At 55.5% G+C, this 20,123-nt stretch overlaps 8 protein-coding genes across 8 annotated transcripts; 7 read left to right on the plus strand and 1 right to left on the minus strand.

Moving 5' to 3' along the window:
• Positions 1-1,803: 1,803 nt before the first annotated feature.
• On the plus strand, positions 1,804-2,431 carry MRS44_002755 (uncharacterized protein; the record flags this gene model as incomplete). Its single annotated transcript, XM_046282945.2, has 2 exons — positions 1,804-2,100; positions 2,171-2,431. 2 exons carry the CDS (start codon positions 1,804-1,806, stop codon positions 2,429-2,431), a joined length of 558 nt encoding a protein of 185 aa, XP_046136862.1.
• Positions 2,432-2,621: 190 nt separating this feature from the next.
• MRS44_002756 (uncharacterized protein) lies at positions 2,622-3,531 on the minus strand (the record flags this gene model as incomplete). Its single annotated transcript, XM_046280766.1, has 3 exons — positions 2,622-2,688; positions 2,738-3,152; positions 3,231-3,531. 3 exons carry the CDS (start codon positions 3,529-3,531, stop codon positions 2,622-2,624), a joined length of 783 nt encoding a protein of 260 aa, XP_046136863.1.
• Positions 3,532-4,582: 1,051 nt separating this feature from the next.
• Positions 4,583-6,859, plus strand: MRS44_002757 (uncharacterized protein; the record flags this gene model as incomplete). Its single annotated transcript, XM_046283867.2, has 2 exons — positions 4,583-6,553; positions 6,605-6,859. The coding sequence occupies 2 exons, from the start codon at positions 4,583-4,585 to the stop codon at positions 6,857-6,859; spliced, it is 2,226 nt and encodes a 741-aa protein (XP_046136864.2).
• Positions 6,860-8,037: 1,178 nt separating this feature from the next.
• MRS44_002758 (uncharacterized protein) lies at positions 8,038-9,884 on the plus strand (the record flags this gene model as incomplete). The annotated part of the gene is made up of 3 exons (XM_046268174.2): positions 8,038-8,281; positions 8,349-9,679; positions 9,741-9,884. 3 exons carry the CDS (start codon positions 8,038-8,040, stop codon positions 9,882-9,884), a joined length of 1,719 nt encoding a protein of 572 aa, XP_046136865.1.
• Positions 9,885-11,306: 1,422 nt separating this feature from the next.
• On the plus strand, positions 11,307-13,337 carry MRS44_002759 (uncharacterized protein; the record flags this gene model as incomplete). Its single annotated transcript, XM_046273506.1, has 1 exon — positions 11,307-13,337. One exon carries the CDS (start codon positions 11,307-11,309, stop codon positions 13,335-13,337), a length of 2,031 nt encoding a protein of 676 aa, XP_046136866.1.
• A 523-nt stretch (positions 13,338-13,860) lies between these two features.
• Positions 13,861-15,782, plus strand: MRS44_002760 (uncharacterized protein; the record flags this gene model as incomplete). Its single annotated transcript, XM_065622947.1, has 3 exons — positions 13,861-14,871; positions 14,935-15,238; positions 15,310-15,782. The coding sequence occupies 3 exons, from the start codon at positions 13,861-13,863 to the stop codon at positions 15,780-15,782; spliced, it is 1,788 nt and encodes a 595-aa protein (XP_065479019.1).
• A 2,454-nt stretch (positions 15,783-18,236) lies between these two features.
• On the plus strand, positions 18,237-18,548 carry MRS44_002761 (uncharacterized protein; the record flags this gene model as incomplete). The annotated part of the gene is made up of 1 exon (XM_065622948.1): positions 18,237-18,548. One exon carries the CDS (start codon positions 18,237-18,239, stop codon positions 18,546-18,548), a length of 312 nt encoding a protein of 103 aa, XP_065479020.1.
• A 335-nt stretch (positions 18,549-18,883) lies between these two features.
• Positions 18,884-19,445, plus strand: MRS44_002762 (uncharacterized protein; the record flags this gene model as incomplete). Its single annotated transcript, XM_046280767.1, has 2 exons — positions 18,884-18,995; positions 19,111-19,445. The coding sequence occupies 2 exons, from the start codon at positions 18,884-18,886 to the stop codon at positions 19,443-19,445; spliced, it is 447 nt and encodes a 148-aa protein (XP_046136868.1).
• Between the last annotated feature and the right edge of the window lie 678 nt (positions 19,446-20,123).

The following is a 20,123-nucleotide window of genomic DNA, read 5'->3' on the forward strand; positions in this document are numbered from 1 at the left end:
CTGCCCAGGGACACAGTAGGTCGCGTTAATGGGACAATGCCCGGACCTTTTTTTGGTTGACGCGACGCGCCTGGGACTCCTGCAATGGCGGGTGCGATAAGATAAGCCTCCACCTCTAACCAGTCCGTGGGGTCGCCCCTTGAACATTTGGAGTGACTGTGATTCAGTAACTGGGGAGTCACCCCTGTAAACCATCAACAGCCATCATTAACTCAGGTCCCTTTCTATGGCCAATTCGCCCTAACATCCTCTGCCTCTGTTCATCAAGCAGCTCTTCATTGTGGCTAGCTTACAAAATCACATCACTAACCCAGTCTGGCCTTTCAACAGCGCTCCTTGAGCATTTCAGCTGACAAGGCCAGCAGAATGGGCTGAGCACATTCAAGATCAAGACCTCTAAGGACTTCGCAGAGACATTCACTAATAAGAAGATTTGAAGCATACGGTACTTTACGTTATTTAAGCCACATACCTGCTATCACTAATAGTCATATGGTCCAGCCTGGACCAGGTTTGTAGGGGGTCATGAATGTTGATGGAGACTTCAGCACTTTTTGAACACCCAAACCTACCGCCTTCAGACGTTGGGTCAATTGGCAAAGAATCAGTAGGCGCCCCGATGACTCAAAACAACATAAAATCCTTGAGTGTACCCATTTTTGGGACGAGTTGATCAAGTGACTTCCCCTGTGTGCCAGTCTGCGGAATCCAGGACTATTCATGTCAGGGCCAAGCACATACGAGTTCTTACTGGTGTCACTAGTTTCCGGCGCCGACACAACCAGTATGACTTTTAGGTCCCCTGGCCGCGAGAGTCTGCCTGTTGTCCATGTCCGAGGCGTCAAGGATCTCCGGGACGCTTCCAAGCGACTGTGTTGCTCCCTTGAGGGATACAACAGGTGGCAGAAAGAGGAGTTCTCGACCAATCTGGGTCATTCGCGACCCTCTAAGCTACAATTTCCAGTCAAGCCCGTCTCATGGGGCCATCTGGCTCAGAGTGTTGAGAACGTCATCTATACCAGTACACATCTTCTCAACCACATCCATCAAGGCGCCCAGCCCCCTTGTCATTGGCCACCCACGCCTGAAGATGACCGTGTACTATCAATGATCGAGTACCTCAGATACATGCCCCCAGAGGTTTTTTCCCTACCTATATCTAGTGGAGGGGCGACCCTGAGAAGCAAGTCACTGCTCGTGGATGATGGAAGATCAGGAGGCACGCCTTGAGATCGCTGTGTCGCTCCAGCATCAACGACTACCCACCAGCATATTAACTCCTGGGCTGAAAGGTTCCTAATGTGGACCTGATGCTCGTTCAGATAGAAGCCGTTGGCTCTGTCTGTAGCCGTAATCTGAGCAGATCCCTACTGCTGCTACTGCCAAGCTTCGAGTAGACGTGATTAGCGACCAGACCATGTGCAGTCGAATTGGAGATCAGTGGGCCACCTATGTATCTTGTAGATAGATAAATCTTTAGAAGAGAAGAGGATTGTTAATTGGTCCTTAGTTTGTCGCTTTCCATTTTGATGCCAATCTAGAAAAGAAATCTTGAGTTGACCTCTGATTGAATCCATGATAATAGTGTACAGTGTACAATAACAACATGAACACTGTATGCTGAATTGCGATTAGTGGAGACGGGCACTTAACGCGTCTTCTATCATTGTCGACGCGTCTACAACTTTCTAGCAATACATGATCAATCTATGATCGTAGCCATTGGTACTATTGTTTCCTCTTGCCATTGCCAATACCCTTTTTTCGACCCCTTGTAGACGCTCAATTATCGACTCTGCGAGAATGGCTCCCACCGAAACCGAGATTCTCGCCAACTACCTCATCCAGCCGTCGGCTCTCACCGCCATCACGACTCTGGAACAGTTCAAGGCACTATTCCCTCGGCCGTTGCAGTCCGCGCCTCTTGTCCGAGCGCTCTTCCGAGATTTACAATCCCAACGTACGGCGCTTCTCGACGAGGTCGCTGAAAACATTGCCGATGAGGCCAAGCGGGGAGTCAGCATGCGCCGCGAAGTTGTGCGGGCCAAGAGAGAAGCGGAGCGCGAGGATATGGATGCTGAGATTGAGATGGAACGGGCGGTGTGTTTCATCATTCCCCAACACAATGTTTGCTTTTAAGGGACTAGGGACTAACATGGGTTTCGTACAGCTCTTTGGCGAAGCATCAGGTGCTGCGAGCGCCAAGCACACTCTCACCTCTGTGATCCCCGAGTTAGAGGGAGCAGCCGGAGCACTCGAGGCCGAAATCGAGAAGTTGAAAGAGGAGGAGGCTGCACTTCTCGAGTCAGTACAACAAACGATCGGTGCACTCAGCGATCTACGATATGGCAAGTTCGCCAACGGTCAAATCAGCGAGGACATCATCGACGGCCTCAAGAACGTGGAAGCGGCTTGCCAAAACAAATCTTGAAGCGATTGAGGTTCTACCATGTCCCTCCACAACTAACGCTACAAGAAACAAAACAGCCAACCCTTGTCATGACGGGTCATATCAGAATTCTCGTATTATTGAGCGATAGTACCCCCGGCATTCGCTCATGGCATAAAACATCTTCAGATACCCATCATTCATTAACACCGATTCCTAAAGCCTCTCCCACTTATTGGCGTCGAGGAGCAGCACCGGCCTGGGGGCGGCCGGCCACGTCAGGAGCCATGCGGCGGTTCCTATTCTATATCAGCATCAAAGCCATCATTGCTGGGCTTGAAAACTCACATCATGGTTCGGCTGCCAAAGGAGACGAGAAGCATGAACAGCCAGTTGGGAATCAGGCCGAAAGCCCACATGACGTAGCCGAAGGGGACGGCGAGACCGTTCTCGGCGGCCTTGCCATTGAAGGGGTGGAACCAGCCATCAACGAGGATGAAGTCCTCCTTGTTACCAGAGGCCTGGAGGGCGACCAGGTCATCCGAGGTGGTGGTGGTCAGGTTGAGCCTCTTCTTGTAAACCTCGACGGGCGCAGGCTTGGGCAGCAGGTCAAAGATGTAGAGGCTGGCGGGGCCAGTGGACCACGAGTTGCACAGGATGGGCTGGTTGTCGCAGTTCAGATAGGCCATGTGAGGGCTGTTCTCGAGAAGCGCGAACTTGGCCGCGGTCTCGTTGAAGGCCTGCTCGACGGTTCCGCATCGGCCTATGCTTGCGTGTTAGCTACTTTATCTATCGCAGCATGTCGCAATGCGCATTGCGCATCACAAAGGATCAAACATACCGTAGCACGTCTTGTTTCCGCCAGAAATCAACAACCACCACTCCTCGGGGGTGGTGGCATCAGCGGCGACGGGCTCGTAGAGGGTCTGCTTCCAGTTCTCAAGGGTCAGGATGTTGAGTCTCATGGCGCCAGCCTTGGCCTCGGCCGCAGCGATGGGATCATGGTGGCCTGGGTTGGGAATGTAGCCGCCAATCTGGCCGAGGAAGTCCTGGAACTGAGCCTTGTACTGGTCGACGGGAGAGTCCTGAGCGGCGGCGAGGGCGGGCAGAGCCGCGAGGACAGTGGAAGAGGAGAAGCGCATGATGAAGAACTGGAAGATTATGGCCCTGATTAGGTACGGCGCGTGCTATCGACGACTGGGGAGATGGACGGGAGAGGTATGAAAGGAGAAGAAAGAAAGGGAGAGGAGAGCAATCTAATGGACAAGCCAAGAAGGAAGACAAGTGATGGAAGATGAACAGGTTCCGGTGGAGATGACGGGTTGGATAAAAGCCCCGGTGAAATTGGATCGCACGGGAAAAAGCTGGACCCTTGTATCGTTGGGGATAGATGCTTGCTACCCTTACTGTCTAGGGACCTACGGCGTAGCTACTGTGGTTAGTAGGTAGACTATGAACCATGACGGCGCCCATGATGCGATTCTGTTCCCCAGCCTTCCATGGATGGATGTCCAAATGGACACGGTTTCTCCCACTGGAATAACCGATTCGACAATGTTTACCTGCCAGCTCGAGCAGCCAATCGGTAAAAGCACAATGCACATGCCTCGGAATTAGGAAACCAATCGTCCAGCCCGTCAAAGGCACAGTAGCTCCGCTGCACTGCGAGCGCGCCCAGATGCTGCAACTCCCCGCGAGAAGGCGGTGATGCCACCTGTTGGATACCTACTGTAGTTCCAGTTCCAGTTCCTCCAACGTGCTTTAGCGCAAGCCAGAACCAGCTCCAGGGAGCTGGACAATCCTGGTCATCCCCACAGGACAGCAGAAAGGGCCCATTGTAATCAGGCCCAACAAAGCCTCGGAAACAGGACGGGACTGTGAGACGGGAACGGGCAGGGAGTGTCAGTGTCGAACAAAAAGTGGGCGGTCCGACGTTTCTTCCGGGGAGCTCGGCGCGGCGCGTCTCAGACCTCCTGCCTGCCCGTTCTGACGTGAACATTCACGGACTGCGGCCGATTGAAACCTTCATCAAGGCTGCGGTCTTCGTGTATACCCAAGCCCTTTGATCTACTTTCCGGAACGTATTCTATTTTATCGCGATATTCCCCCCTCCCAGCGCCTGGGCATATACATTTCCTAGCAACAGAGAGCCCGTCGAATTGCCTATTTCGGACATCACCAACCACCACCATCATGAACCCCCAGATGGGCCAGCAAGGCCAAGGCCAACAGCCTCAGGGCCAGCAGCCCCAGGGACAGCCGCCGCCCATGTATAAGCCGGCCCAGATTCGAAACCTTCCCACACTTAGCGACGAGGAGAAGTCCAAATACGAGCAGGGCCTCCAAGGTCTCTGGAACAAGGCCGAAGGTTCACCCCCGAACAGCCCGGAGAATATCGCCGCGCGACAGAAGATCATCGAGTTCTCTAAGAAATTGATCACCAAGATCCAACAGCGCCGGGCCGCACAGCATCGTATGCAGATGCAGTTGCAGCAGCAGCAGCAGCAACAAGGTCAAACCCAGCAGCAACCTCAAGGTCAGAATGCGCAACAGCAGCCTCGTCCTCAGGGAGTGCAGCAGGCTGCCGCTGGGCAAGCGACACCTCAGTCACAACCCCAACAACAAGCAATGGGCGCTGCCCCAACCCCAGCCGCCAACGCCAGCGCGCCGACACCGAACCCTCAAGCTGCCGCGACCGCCGCAACCACTACTCAGCCGATGCCGATCCCCGAGCATATCATGAGCCATGTCAACAAGATGAACTTCCAGGCTCCTGCACAGCTGGCCGAGAGGTCTGGAGCCAGCGCCACGAGGTGGGTTGAGGAGATTAAGGAGCGATACGGTCGCGCTCTTATGACGATGGAGAGCAGCAAGCAGCGGGTGGCGCAGATTGATAAAATCATCAACGACCGAAATCAGGCCGGAAACCCGTTCAGCGAAGAGGAGATGAGGCAACTACAAATTCGGAAAGAGCGTCAGCTCAAGTCACACGCCGACGCCCATAAGTGGGTTGACAGTGTTCGCAAGCAGCAGACCAACCTCCAAGGTTCTATCCAGGCACAGGCAGCCACTCCTGCCCAACAAGCTGGTCAACAAGCTGCTGCTGCCCAGGCTCAGGCTCAGACACAGGCTACCACACAAGCACAAGCGCACGCACAGGCACAGGCACAAGCTCAAGCCCAGGCTCAGGCTCAGGCTCAGGCTCAGGCTCAGGCAGCACAAAACCAAGCGCGAGCGGGTCAGGCCCAAGCCAATCCACAGAGCAACGCGCAGGCCACGGCTGCGCCTGTGAACGCGGCTATTGAGGCTGCCAAGCATCAAATAGCGGCTGGTCGCGCTTCTCCTGTCAATGGTACGCCAGGTGCAGCGCCAGCGCAACAACAGGTACGCCCAGCACAAGGAACTCCTCAGCCAGCCCAACAACAGCTGCCGCCTCAACAACAACCGCAACAGCAACAGCAACAGCCAGCACCACCTCAGCCTCAGCCTCAGGTCAAGCAAGAACCCCGTACCGCCCCTGCAAATCCCTCGATGGTCGCCGCAGCGAGTCAAAGTCAAACTGGGACTCCTACCCAGAACACTCCCCGAATCCCCACACCTCAGCATGCGGCGGCAGCAGCGGCAGCGGCCGCCGCTCCTGTCACGGCTGGAGGACCGACCCGGGCTCTCAGCCATTCGGCTGCCATGAGTCTAGCAAACCAGCGAGCTGCCAGCACTCCCGGCAGCGCCCAAGTGCCTGGTCAGCCTGCCAGTGCTGGGACACCGACACCCGGCAGTGCAGTGAATCAGGGTGTGATGGGGCCTAACGTACCGCAGCAACCACAACAAGGTCACCCTCACGCCCATCCACCACAACCTCAGCAAACACCAATGCAGTCTAAAATGCCAATCCCCAAGGTGCTCCCTGAGAAGGCCGTGGCCGTGCCTCAGGGAGTCGCAGTCGGAGGAGGTGTCAATACCGGGCGGCCTACAATGTCACAGGGAAGTGGCACGCTCGGCGGAGTTATGAATCAACCGGCCATGTCTAGAATCCCAGCCTACAACCACGAGGCCGAGGGTGACCATGTTTTAAGCAAAAAGAAATTGGATGAGCTTGTTCGACAAGTTTGCGGAGGCTCTGCCGAGGGTCAGGATGGAAACCTACTCACCCCTGAGGTGGAAGAGGTAAGCAAATTGACAGTTTGGGTACATCGGATGAAAGCTAACGTAGCCCAGAACGTTTTGAACATGGCAGACTCATTTGTGGACAGTGTCCTCCATGCTGCGTGCCGAAACTCGAAGGAGCGTGGGTCTAAGGTACTCGAGATTCGAGATATCCAGCTCGTACTGGAGCGCACGTACAACATCCGCGTGCCCGGGTACTCATCCGATGAGCTCCGCACCGTCCGCAAGATTCAGCCATCAACAGGTTGGATCGCCAAGATGAGTGCTGTCCAGGCGGCCAAGGTCATGCCGGGCAAGGGTGAATGAGGGAGAACACGACGTCGAGAAGACCGAAGGATGTTGTTAATGGTTGTGAACTACACGGTTTAGGGGCAGAGTGTCCTTTTTTGTTTTTGTTTTGGACTTGGGCGTTGGGCGTATACCCGTATCAAAAGGCGCAAAGGGATTTTGCGAGCATCGAGGACGTCACTAAATCGACGAGGGAGGTTGTTTATGGCTTAGAAGTGCCCCGTTGAGATGATTCAAGATGAGTTCTAGCATAGGTAGTATGCAAGAATCTTGTTGAGATTAATTGGTTCCCTAAGTTTGCACGTTGGTAGCCCCATGACAGTAACACGAAGGTCCTAGAACTCTAGGCACAGGGTCGAGTCAGTTCACAGGAGGTCTTTTTTTGGTCTTCAGGGAAGACAGCTATTCCCATAACGGGGTGTAACAGATCACAGTGTTTCGAGTGCCATCATAGTGTCTTTTCAGCGCTCCATAATCGACACATTTAGTTGAGTTAGAGAGACTGCCCAGTATCATTGGTGCTCGATAAGACGAAGTTAAAGTTGAAGTTGAATTATTGACGGTGATAGCCAGAATTATGCATCACGGAACAACACGTGCATAATTCGCCATCCATTGTTTTTATGCCTCCCAAACTGGAATCGGTTGATTGCGCTGCAGGCAACATCGAAAACGTCACTGCTGAGAGCCCCACAAGGTGCCAGCTTATTAAGGTCCTCGCCCTTGGCCCTGAGACGCCAGGTACTTGGCCGGTACCTGCGCTCGCACACAAAGAGCCGCACTTTGCCAGGTACCTCTAAAGCCTGCCGCGTCTCCTCCGCTGCCGCCTCAGTTGCCCACTGGCCAGTCACCAAAGCCCCAGTCCCCATTTGGTGAGCTTGCACCAGCAACCCAGCAGCATCACCTCCATCGAACCTCTGTCAACCTCTCCATCACCAAACTTCGACGACGATCGTTGACTCTTTTTCTTCTCGACGACTCCCACCGCGAGCACCGATATCGGTAGTATCATCAGTGCACTCAGATTCTTCCTGTTCAACCTCTCATCGCTGTCTGGCCCTGCTTCCACGCCGCGACGAGCCGAAGCGCGCGCACGACTCACGGGACCTTTATCGTATCCCGCTATCGTCATCAGCCTCTGCATCCGGCAGATCTAGCCTCCCGTCTTCACGACACGCACGCCTAAATCCGCCGCCATGCCTGGCAAGACGCCAAACAACGGCAAAAAGCCCCTCGAGAACGGCGTCCAGAAGAAGGACAGCTCAAAGGCCAAGGGCAAGAAGGCCGCCAAGGACGGTGACGAGGAGATGACGGTGGTCGTGCCTCCCTCCAAGTCGTCGAAAAAGTCGGCACAGGCCCCAGCTGATGCTGAAGGCGACGTAGCGATGGACGAGGAGGAGGAGGAGACCAAGGTTGACCCTGTGGTGCAGACAGTCGCAGGTGAGCAGCCCTCGAGATGGACACTGTGTGTGAAGCAGCAATTGCTAACCTCTACCCCCCTGCGCAGATATCAAGAGCAACTTTGCCCTGTTAGACCGCGCCGTTGCCCTCTTCGACGCCAGATTCTCCCTCCGCGCCCTGCGATCCATCTCTATCATCCGCAAGCGCTTGACTCCCGACATTATTGCCCAGGTCATTTCCGAGACCTTCCCCGCGACCTCTAGCTCTGTAGATAGCGCTAAGCAGCTCCTGGCCGCTATCGAGCGTGAGAATGTCCCCCTGGGACGCCAGGCTGGATCAGAGATGGATATCGACGAGCCCAAGACCACACCCAAGAACGGCTCCAAGAAGGAGAAGGAGAACAAGGACATTATTCCCGAGATCGACGTCTTCCTCGGCATCCTCGTTCAGGTCTACCTCTTCGACTCGAAGCAGTTCCAGCGCGGAGCCGACTTCTCCAAGTACCTGTCGGAACGGATCCAGTCCCTCAACCGCCGCACTCTCGACTCGCTGTCGGCCAAGGTCTACTTCTACTACTCTATCTTTTGCGAGCACATTGCTCCTCTGCCCCCATCTCCCCATTCTCCCGTCGTCGCCATCCGGCCGACTCTCCTCGCCGCCCTCCGAACTGCTGTGCTACGAAAGGATGTCGACACACAAGCTTCGGTGATTGTCCTGCTGCTGCGAAACTACCTCTCGACCTCGCATATCAACCAGGCTGATCTCCTGGTCTCGCACACTCAGTTCCCCGAGAATGCTGTCAACAACCAGGTGGCACGATTCCTCTACTACCTTGGCCGTATCCGAGCCATCCAGCTACGCTACACTGAAGCGCACGAGCATCTCACGGCGGCGACCCGAAAGGCTCCCTCCAGCAACTGCGCCCTGGGTTTCTCCCAGACAGCGACCAAGCTCTTGTATGTGGTGGAGCTTCTGATGGGAGATATCCCTGACAGGGCCATGTTCCGACAGCCCACCATGGAGATTGCCCTCCACCCCTACTTCCTGCTGGTCAAGTCGGTGAGAGTTGGCAACCTTGAGGACTTTGAGACAACAATTGCGGACCACGCCGACACCTTCCAACGGGATGGTACCTACAGTCTCATCTTGCGTCTCCGACAGAACGTCATCAAGACGGGCATTCGCATGATGTCTCTGTCATACTCACGCATCTCCCTTCGGGATATCTGCATCCGCCTGCAGCTTGGCAGTGAGGAGTCGGCCGAGTATATTGTGGCCAAGGCGATCCGCGACGGTGTGATCGAGGCTACTCTGGACCGAGAGAGGGGCTTCATGAAGAGCAAGGAGGTGGGCGATGTGTATGCCACCCGTGAGCCGGGTGAGGCGTTCCACGACCGAATCCGAGCGTGTCTGTCTCTGCACGATGAGAGTGTCAAGGTTTGTATTCCACTGTGCACTGCGGTATTTTGTGCAACCAAGCTAACGGGTGTGTCACCAGGCTATGCGATTCCCGATGAACCAGCACCGGCTGGAGCTCAAGAATGCCCAGGAGGCTCGGGAACGCGAGCGCGAGATGGCCAAGGAGATACAGGAGGGTGATTTGGATGAGGATGATCTCGGTGGCGACTTTGACGGCATCTAAAGCTTGAGCATCTGCTCTACCATCCATTCACCCTTTGCCACGAGGAATAGGTCTTCTTGGCTGTAGTTTCTACTAATGACCCGCCTGACGCCTGGAGAAACGAGGGTTGTCTGTGGGACTTTGGGGGGAGGACAGGAATAGAGGGGAGGTGGGATCTGGAGGGGGGTTTCAAGGGCATATTCGAGACCCTCCATGTGTATTAGATACTTTTGGTAGGGAGATTGGGGGGTGTTGGAATGAGAGCATACATCTACTATTTGTTTCGAGATTTGGTGTTGATGCTGTGTGACCTGCACGGGACAAGCACCCACCTCCAGAAAGTCTATGGGCAGCCAGTGAGGATACTTCTTATGAGCTTCCATGCCGTTCTATCGGTGTCCGTCATCGAATTAGCCTTGGATGGCTTGTATCGTGAATACAGGGAACCGGTGGTGGCTCTTACCCTGAACTTTGACATGGATGCCCAGATTTAACTATCATGATGTGGTGTAAACCTAGCTTAACATTGACTACAGGGCGAGTATATTCGATGGTATGTTTTACTGAGATCACCAGGACTTTGGTTTCGTGTCTGTCTACCATGTGAGGCATCCAATTGATGCATGTCGAGCTGTGTTGTACAATCACATGACTGCATCTAGGATTGGATGCCTTGGGACTTTGGCTGTTAGCTCAGCCACCAGCCGCAGACATCAACAACAAGAAAGGGAAAAACGTTGCGAACGCACATGAAACCCTTGATCCCTGTCGAATCGTCAAATAAGCCTTTGGTGTTGACACAGATCTGTCAATGTCTACGCCCTTCCATCGACATCCCGTGGGCTAGTGCGGCTGCTGCCTTGCATGGCCCCCAAAACTAGAGGCTGACAACCACGAAAGGCTCCGCCATTAGACGGGGAACAACACTCTCCCATTCTAAACCCGGACTCCATCACGACGGGCCATCGAAACAACCTCGAAAGATCCAACCTCTTACAGGTAGATCCAGAAGCGAATGGTTACTCTTACACCCTGGATCACCAGTGGATACATGCGCCTACCGGGGGTGAGAGATGCGAAGAAGCTCCCCAACAACATAGGCCTACCGAGGATATGCTTCTTGAATTGACTCATTCGGCATGTAAGCTTTCCCTGCTGTTTTGTTTACTTTACTTGGAATCCTCCTAGCACACGCCCTGCGCCTGACATAACATTGACATGCTGCATCTCGGCAGACAGGAGTCCCTTGTTTTAACTCTGGTCTCCACCCGTAGGGCTGTGAATCAGTGTCACTCGGACGGGCTGTGCCTGGTATATAAGAGCACACGGGAGCCGCAGCAATCGAGGGCATATCAGACAAACAACAACAACTTCCTCCTTACGAACTCAAACCCGAGGTTCACAGGCAAACCACAAGATTGCAAAGAGCGCACACTAGCTACCATGGCTACCGCTACCGAGTTGCGGCCGATTGAGCCGCCTGCATTTACAATACCAAAAACAAAACCTCCAACCACATATCACGACGTGGTCGACATGGAGCAGGCAATTCACCTCGCCGGCCTTTGCCGTCAGAGCCTCTTGGATCTCCAGGTCCATCTCCCAGACTTTGACCCGTCTCATCCCTTCACCGCTGATGAGATCATCGCCCTACCCCTGGACAAGTACCGTATCGACGATGCTCTTCACGATCTTCCTCGACGCAAATCTGCTCGGCACAACCTGGCCTGCGCCATCGCACCGCTCGTGTACCCAGTACACGAGGGTTCATTGACAGCCATCATTCGATACGATGCAGACCGTGTTCGCCTTCGTGCCTGGGCTGTCCTTCAGCGAAAATACGACCTCCTCAAAGCCACTCTTCGCAACGGCCACACCACCAATGGCTTGACCGGTGGTGTCGGCCCGGGTGTCAACGCCCCAATCTGGTCTTCTCGCATCACTTCTCAGGGCGCCTGGGACCCGGCCAAGCACCCCGTCTCGCTCGACGGCGTCCCGGCTATTCCCATGCCTGTCCAGATCGCCCACGAGGCTGATCTCGAGCCGTTCCTGAGCCACCTGGAGCATGGTGGCACCAATGAGCTCAATGGAAACACCAAAGGCTTCGAGCTCGACGAGGGACGAGGTGAGCCTTACTACGGTGTTAAAGGCGCTGAGTTCCGCAAAGGTGTCGTATACGAGGATGGCCGAATGGATCTCTGCAAAATGGTTGTTGGCCCCGACCATATTGGCAAATTGATGGACAGCCTGCGTCCCAATGAGTTTGTCCGACACTTCCTGCTGGGCAATAATATCATCGGCCCCGTTGGTGCTCACGAGATCGCCAACTTCATCGAGGAGTTCCCTGACCGGATGGACACTTGGTACCTTGCGGGAAATTGCATCAATGGACCTAGCTTCAAAATCCTCGTCGATGCCATGGTTAAATCGGAGGCCGTCACCAATATCTGGTTGAAACGCAACCCGCTTGGCGCAGACGCCGCCGAGGACGTCTATCACCTCATCACTGGAGTCAAGAACCTGCGGACTCTTGATCTTGACCAGACCGAGCTCGGAAACCGAGGAGTCACTCATCTTTTTGATCGTCTGGCCACACACGCCATGCCCGAGGGTGCCAAACTCTCACTGAAGCACCTCTACCTCAATGGCAACGGCATCTCGACTGAGGCCGCTCAAGCTCTTGGCAGGTTCCTGATGTCGCCGCACTGCGGAGTGTCATCCATCTACATGTCCTCCAACCCGCTTGGTGATGGGGGCGTAGAGGCTATTGCAGCTGCATTGCCCAAGGCACCGTATCTGGCTCGACTGCTCTTACAGTCGGTTGGAGTCAGCACCAAAGGTGCCATTGCGCTCTGCAAGGCTGCTACCGGCCACCCGAACCTCGAGGTCCTTGACCTTGGCCAGGCGTATGTGACTCATGATCTTGGCCAGGCTTACAACTTCATCGAGGATGAGGCCGTGCCCGCCATCAAGGAGCTCATCGAGACAAAGAGCCGCCTGGCGTACCTCAACTTTGGGTACTGCCCCATCTCGCCGCCAGGACTCAAGACCTTGTCTGAGACAGTCCTCCAGAACTCGACACTCGTGTGGTATACGGCCTACTCGGTCCTGCCGGACCCAGAGCGCCTGGCCGCCACCTTTACGCCGACCGTCGACACCCGTTTCGCCAACCCTGCCGAGCGCAGCCACGCGCAAATGGAGCTGGACAAGGCCGTCCGCACTCATCTGGCTGTGAATGTGCAGGCACGATACGGCGAGGGCACCTCGTACAACCGGTTCCAGGAGGAGGAGCGACGCTGGCTCGTCAGCGACAAGACTGACGTGCGCAAAATCGACAGCGTGTACCGCAACCGTGACGCTGGCCTCGCCCGTCGCCGGCTGATGACTCTGATCAAAAACTGGGAGGAGGGTGATGAGACTCTCGACCGTGTCATGGCTGCCCATGCGCCAACCTGCTCGCTGCGCCGACACTAACTGGAGAGTGGTTGTTTTGCTAGTTGAACTCGTTCTCGTTGTTTTGCCTTTGGTAGCTCGATAGTTCCAGAATGAATCAGATTGTCATTATGAATCGTATTTTGTGACATGCCCACGCTGCCGAATGCTGCTGCGAGACTTCTCGTTGTTTGGTGATGGAATGTTCAACACCAGGACCAGAATCTCAGTTCCTACCTAACTTACAACGGCCACCAGCACGTGACAGCGCACCGGCGCTCCTGCCCCCGCGTCGCGGCGCGGCGCATCTGCCCATTCCATAATCTTGCCATAACGCGACTCGACTCTTTTAACTTTTTACATGCTTGATGAGGAATTGAACTGTATTCATCGTGTAGGCGCAAGATCAGGGCAGCTTCACCATCGCTACGACCTCCTAAAGAGAGAAAATAAGCTCGACGCATTCGGCATCCTTCGGCCTGCATGCTCACTAATACAACTCGACCGACTCACTCTCTCGTACGAATAAAACGACACACACCGGCTGAGCGTCGCACAGTGAGCGATGCCTCAGAAGCGCAAGCGACAAGACGAAGACCCCGCTCCTCCCCAGCCTCGGTCCCAGCCCCAACCTCAACCTCAACCTCAACCTCAACCTCCTCCAGTCGGCGCGCGTCGGGCGACGCGTCAAACTCCGGTCCAACCCCCACGAGTTCCACCAGCAGCAACTGCAACACCTTCAGCACAACCACCAGCAAAACACCACGAGACCGCCGTTCCGCCGCCTGTAATACCGTCGTCTACAACTCTGCGATGGGCTCCGCTTGAACAGCCAGGCCCGGCCGTAAGGCATAACTTGCAAGCCATGACGAGCCTCCAGATGCCGAGAGCTGGCCGGCCGCCGTCGGACTTGGTTGCGCCTGAGATCACATATCATGTACCTCAGACGCATATCAGCCCGTCGCACCGCACTTCGGCGCTCGTGCGTCCTCACGGCCCAACAGCACAGCCGCCGCGCATCCTCGAGCGACCGCCGCCCCCGACGGTGACTCCCGTCTTTCCTCCAAAGCCTCCAGCGTCGTCCCCTTCACGACCCCCGCTGCGAACCGACCGCAATATTGATAAGGTGGTGTTGGGTAATATCGTTTTCCGCACATGGTACCCTAGCTATTACGGAAAGGAGGTGCTTGGGGACTCCTCTGGCACGGCAGGAAAGGGAGGGAGCAAGGACACTGGAGCCAAGGACCAGGCTTCAGGCGGGAAGTCCTCATCTAGACGGGATCGCGATCACCCGCCTGTGCTCGACCGTTTACACGTCTGCCCCAGCTGCTTCAAGTATTCCAAGGAGGTTATACCATGGCGGGGTCACGTTCAGGTGTGTGAGCGACGGGCCCATGTACCAGGGCGCAAGATCTACATTCATCCACAAGGCCGGAGAAAGGTACTTGTGCCGCAAGAGGCCAGATCAACTGGACCCAAGAGGCGGAGAGGAGAGGGTAATATACGTTATGTCGAAGAGATTGTTCAGGACGAGGGAGAATGGAGCATCTGGGAGGTGGACGGCGAGACGGACGGGGTAAGTCTACGAGAAGGATACTGTCATGATGCCGGGGATGATGAAGCTGATACTTGTTCCCAGCTCTTTTGCCAGAACCTGTCACTCTTTGCAAAGCTCTTTCTCGACAACAAGTCCGTCTTCTTCGACGTCACCGGCTTCAACTACTTTTTGCTCGTTTATACGCCTCCAGCCAAACCCTCGTCGACTGGGAACGCCCTAAGCATCGGCCCCGCTACCACGTCGACCGAAGACGAGCCCCCGACGCCCCGCATTACAGGCTTCTTTTCCAAGGAGAAGATGTCGTGGGACAATAACAACCTCGCCTGTATCCTGATATTCCCCCATGGCAGCGAAAAGGTCTCGGCGCTCTGCTCATGGGGGCCTCGTACGAGATCTCGCGGCGGGAGGGTATCTTGGGTGGCCCAGAGAAGCCCATATCGGACCTGGGTAAGAAAGGGTACAAGCGGTACTGGGCGGGCGAGATTGCGCGGTGGCTACTTAGCATTGATGTCGATGCTAATGGGCCTGGTAACGAAGTCCTCGTAGACTTGAACGACTGCAGCCAGGCAACGTGGATTCACCCCGACGACTGCCTGCAGGTGCTCCGAGACATGGGTGTCGCCGAAGAAGTCGGTTTGGGACCCGGTAAGCCCGAACCCAAGGCTGTCGACGATGCGGATGCGGAGGAGAAGGAGGACGAGGCTCCGGGCCCGGCAGCATCTACCACAGCGCCTCCGGCAAAGGAGGACACGGCCGACAAGGAGCCCGTCAAGATGGTGCCGCGGGTGCGGGTAGATAAGCAGGCGGTCCGGCGATACGTAGCGGAGCACCGGATCAGCCTAGAGCGCATGTGCGATGCCGCGGGGTTTGTCGAGGGCTATGCCATCAAGGCGCCCGAGGCCAAGGACGAGGATGAAGATGAGGAGTGAGTGTTTGTGTTTCTTATTTTTGAGATTTCTGCGATAGTGATACCCATTGTTCGAGAGTCAATTGAACCATATTGAACTGAACCATCGTTGCTTTGCACTAATCAACCAAGTCTGCGTGCTTGTTGCCTTGCCGATATGGTACTTGAATCTCTGTAGAGCTACAGCATAAGCGTTGACGTAGGATTAGACGCCATTTTTAAGCAATTGAACTTCTGCCCTTCTTCAATTGGCAACATGAGCATCTCCCATCATCTCGCTGTTGTAGATGCCGAGGCTATGGCGAGGACATTTTGATCCCCAACGCCGGAGCCCATTGAGAGCCATTGATGGTCGTCAAGGTCTCAATGCTGGTACCAAACGATTCCCACATGGTCACCCTATCTAAATCTGAAGCTCCGATACGCCTCATGATGTCTGAGGGCGCTCAATGGCTCTGTCTCTTGCCGCCATCATCCTCCATCCCTCCCATCTCGGTCCATCTCGTCGTCCATCTCTGCCGATGCCGCTGCTCCACGAGCTTTCCTAAAGAGGAAGGGAGCTTGGACCAGGTTGACACTTTTCGCACCGGGTCTGGCAGCGAGAAACACAGCGTGCTGCTCGTCCGCCAACCCGAGATTGCCCTGTTCCCATTTTTGCACGCCCCCTTGTGCCGAAAATTTTTCGCCCGTTTGGCTCTGGCTCTGGCTTCCAGCAATCGAATCGCCAGCAGGCAATCCCAATCTCGGCAGCATTGGAAGGCCCGGGTGCCCCAGACTACGCCACGGCTATTCCAAGCTGCCTGCTACAGGATGCCTGCAATGGCCATGCGATCTCACAGGCGTGGAGATGCCTGCCCTGTTGAGCACGGCGTATCCAGCGATTGATGCTGAGAGATGCATTCGAGATATGAATTTTGAGTGAGAGCTTGCCATTGGCGTGGCTGAGGCAAGGCTGCCACATGTATACCGTGTGAATAACCACTATTCACACATGTCCAATTGGCAGTCCCGTGGCTGAGATTGTGGTTGGGCCAGGCTCAAGGCAACTTGACCTCTTCATGACCTTATGCCTCATTTCCATCGTGCTTCAATGGCTTCAATGGCCTCGAAACAGGCTGCGAATTGTGTGCCTTTGTGTCAGAACATCGTCAGAGTCAGCCTTGACACCACCACCAGCATCGTCGTGAAGACCATCAGCGCCAATGGCTAAAGGCCGCTCTCAGGAAAGTGTCGAGCGAAGCTTCCCAAGCAATCCCACCAGGCTGCGTCACATCAACACTCCCACTGATGAGAGCCCTCCCCTCCATCATATCAACTGGTGCTCGCTGGCTTGGCCACAACAGCCACCAGCCACGGTTCCAACTCTGTCTCCGCGCACTGTCCTGCGCTGCAGCCCAGGCTACGGCCGAGCCCGCCATGCAACCGCTCCCGCACTCATGGCAGAAAAATTTTCGGTTCCCGAACGTCCGACCCACCGTCATTTCCCAGCTTGCTGATAAAACTGGAACGTCTGAGCCAGCAAAACCTGTTACTCAGAGTCTTCGACGGCTTTGAGAAGCCATTGAGCGGTGTCTCGACCTCAATTGAGACAGGAAACTATCATGGAGTTTGGTCGCAAAAAATCCAGCGCCAAGACATCCACTGCTGGCTGACCGTCCAGCATCGGAGCTTGTTCGGCGGGTGTAGCAGTCAGGTTTGAGACGTGCCAATTCCTCTAGATGCCACACTGCACTGTGCCAGGCTTGCATCTGAGATCTGGTGGACGGACGGATCATGGAGGTATCCGCTGTGCTGTTCGGACGCCGGGGAACTTGCTTCGTTCGCTCTCAGCTCTGGATTCCCAGCATCGAATCCAACAGCCAAATCCATGGCTTGAGCTTCTTTTCGATCCACCCACGTGGAAGATCCCTCGGCTGATTCGCTGATCCTGTGTCATGAAGCCGCCAAGTGGGGTCTCTCTGCGTGTTCAGACCTACTGTGCCCAACGTACTGTACGCCCTCGGAGCCATGGGGGTTGTTGTTCACCCAAGACTGCCAGTCTGTTCGTCCCAGCTGGCCAATCGCCGCCACCCTTCGGCATCCTCCAATGCCCAGGTACCGGCCGGGCAGCCCGCCCTGATATCGATTTGGACGCCTTCTAGCCTTAGACAAGCGCTGGTACGAGATGAGTACCTCATACCAGCCGGGCAGACTTTTCCTGACTCTCGGCCTGCGAATTGGAGCAGAGCACAATGCTCTTGCTCAACTGTCTTCTCCTGAAACCAATTGACAAAATTTCAGTCAATTTGCCGGTTTTCGTCGTCGATTCGGGCCCGGTTGCGCTGTGCTGTATGCTCCGACGGAAATCCGGTAGGGCCGTCGTTGTCCGCCTCCTGCAGAATCTTCGTTGGGTCCGCGGCGCCTTTTAGTCTAGGTCGGTAGGGGTCCTCGCACGCAGTTCCGGCTTTGTCCCCCCTTCGTACCGAGATTTTTCTCAATGTTGCGCGTTCCATCACCGGCCCAACCCCTAGTTGGCGCTCATCGTGGCCCTCCTCCCATGATTCATGGTCCACCCGCCAAGCGCGTCCCTCCGACTGTAAAAGCCTCAGGCCTTGAGCTTCTCAAAGCCATCCAGAGCAATCACGTCTCAGGATTCTGCCAGTCGCCTCCACCCGACTTCCCCCGATGGCTAACCAGCCCGTGTCGAGCCAGCACCCTGGCCATATTCGCACCCGCTGTGTCCTGGCCCTTCCGCCCTTTTGCCAGCACCCTCTTCGCTGTCCAAGCTGGCGAATCGACCTGTCCGTAGCCGTGATTTTGTATGTGCTTCCCTCTGTTCGGAGTCCGCGTCGGAGTCGTTTTCTCACCCGGTTCCCCCGTAAAAATGTCTCGCCCGGATTCATCGTTGTTCCCCTTCCTCCCACCGTTGCCCCGGCTGACATCCTCACCCCCCTGACCATATCCACCCGTGTGGGCCCACCTTTCCTCACTTTCCTCCCGGCTCCAGACGCTTTCTCTCTTCCCTTTTCCTTCTTCCACTGCCGTCCTGTCTCGTGCTGAGCTCCGTATCTCTTTTCTTAAACCTCCCATCAGCCTCTTTCTCCCTTTCACTCTTCAACCATCTCCCCTCACACAACCATCACAATGGCCTCTTCTCGTGTCTTCGCCTCCCGCCTGGCCTCCCAGATGGCCGTCAAGGCCGCTCGCCCTGCCGTGCGCGCCCCTGTCGCTGCCGCCAGCAAGCGAACCATCTCTGGTAAGTTCTTGATGCGGCAAAAATTTTTCCTCGGGCTCAATTGAGCTCTGCCCGTGCCGAACCCGACTCGATCGAACAACGCCCTCGAGATCAATTCGCTCACAATCGATTCAAGGCGCTGCCAGCCCCCTCCAGGCCATGAAGCGCCAGACCCTCCTCCAGGCCACCACCCGCAACGCCTTCCAGGTCCAGCGCCGTGCCTACTCCTCCGAGATCGCCCAGGCCATGGTTGAGGTCTCCAAGAACCTGGGTATGGGTTCCGCCGCCATTGGTCTGACTGGTGCCGGTATTGGTATCGGTCTCGTCTTCGCCGCCCTCCTCAACGGTGTTGCCCGCAACCCCGCTCTCCGAGGCCAGCTCTTCTCCTACGCCATTCTGGGTTTCGCTTTCGTCGAGGCCATCGGTCTTTTCGACCTGATGGTTGCCCTCATGGCCAAGTTCGTAAGTTAAACCCCGCATATTCCCCGCATATCCGGCGGTGGATGGACTCGAGGCTGACCATGTCTTCTCTTCCAGACCTAAGTTATTTCCCGGCCAATTGGGAAGGCTCGTGCCGAATGATCGAGTCAATGATACGGAGGAAGCTGCTGAGCGCGGTGCCTTGTGCAGTGTCTTGAAGGTCCTGACACTGGTGCACTCGACGCCAGCTTGCACGATAGAGGGGAGGTTGTCTTGTAATAGACGGGATAGAGAACTGGGATGGACGTTGATCATAGGCACTTCCCTGTGATAGAGTTGGGGAAAATCTGCGTAATTCCTCCCAGGGACCGACTTGTAAAATAAAAAGCCTCATTCATCCCGCTTCTCCCACAACATCAAGAGATTTTCTTGTTTCGATACCAAAAGTGCCTGCCAGCTTGACAGTGACATTTTTGGACGGTATCTTATCAATTGACGTCTCAATTAACTTTCAATCGATGACATCTTTGTGAGCTGCTGTTGAGATCTGAGAGCTCTTGACATGAGGCAATTGCTTGCATCGAGCTCCCGTGGGCCGGGTGCCGGGGGGAATTGGCGCCTTAGCCGAGCTGGGCTGGCAGACACTCGCCCTGCCAGCTTAACCGAGTTGACCCGGACCGCTTAGCAATTTCTGCTCAGGCCAGCAGTGCAACAAGGCGGTATCCCTGG

Source organism: Fusarium solani, assembly GCF_023522795.1.
Source record: "Fusarium solani strain SB1 chromosome Unknown bctg00000001, whole genome shotgun sequence".
Classification (NCBI taxonomy): Eukaryota; Fungi; Ascomycota; class Sordariomycetes; order Hypocreales; family Nectriaceae; genus Fusarium; species Fusarium solani.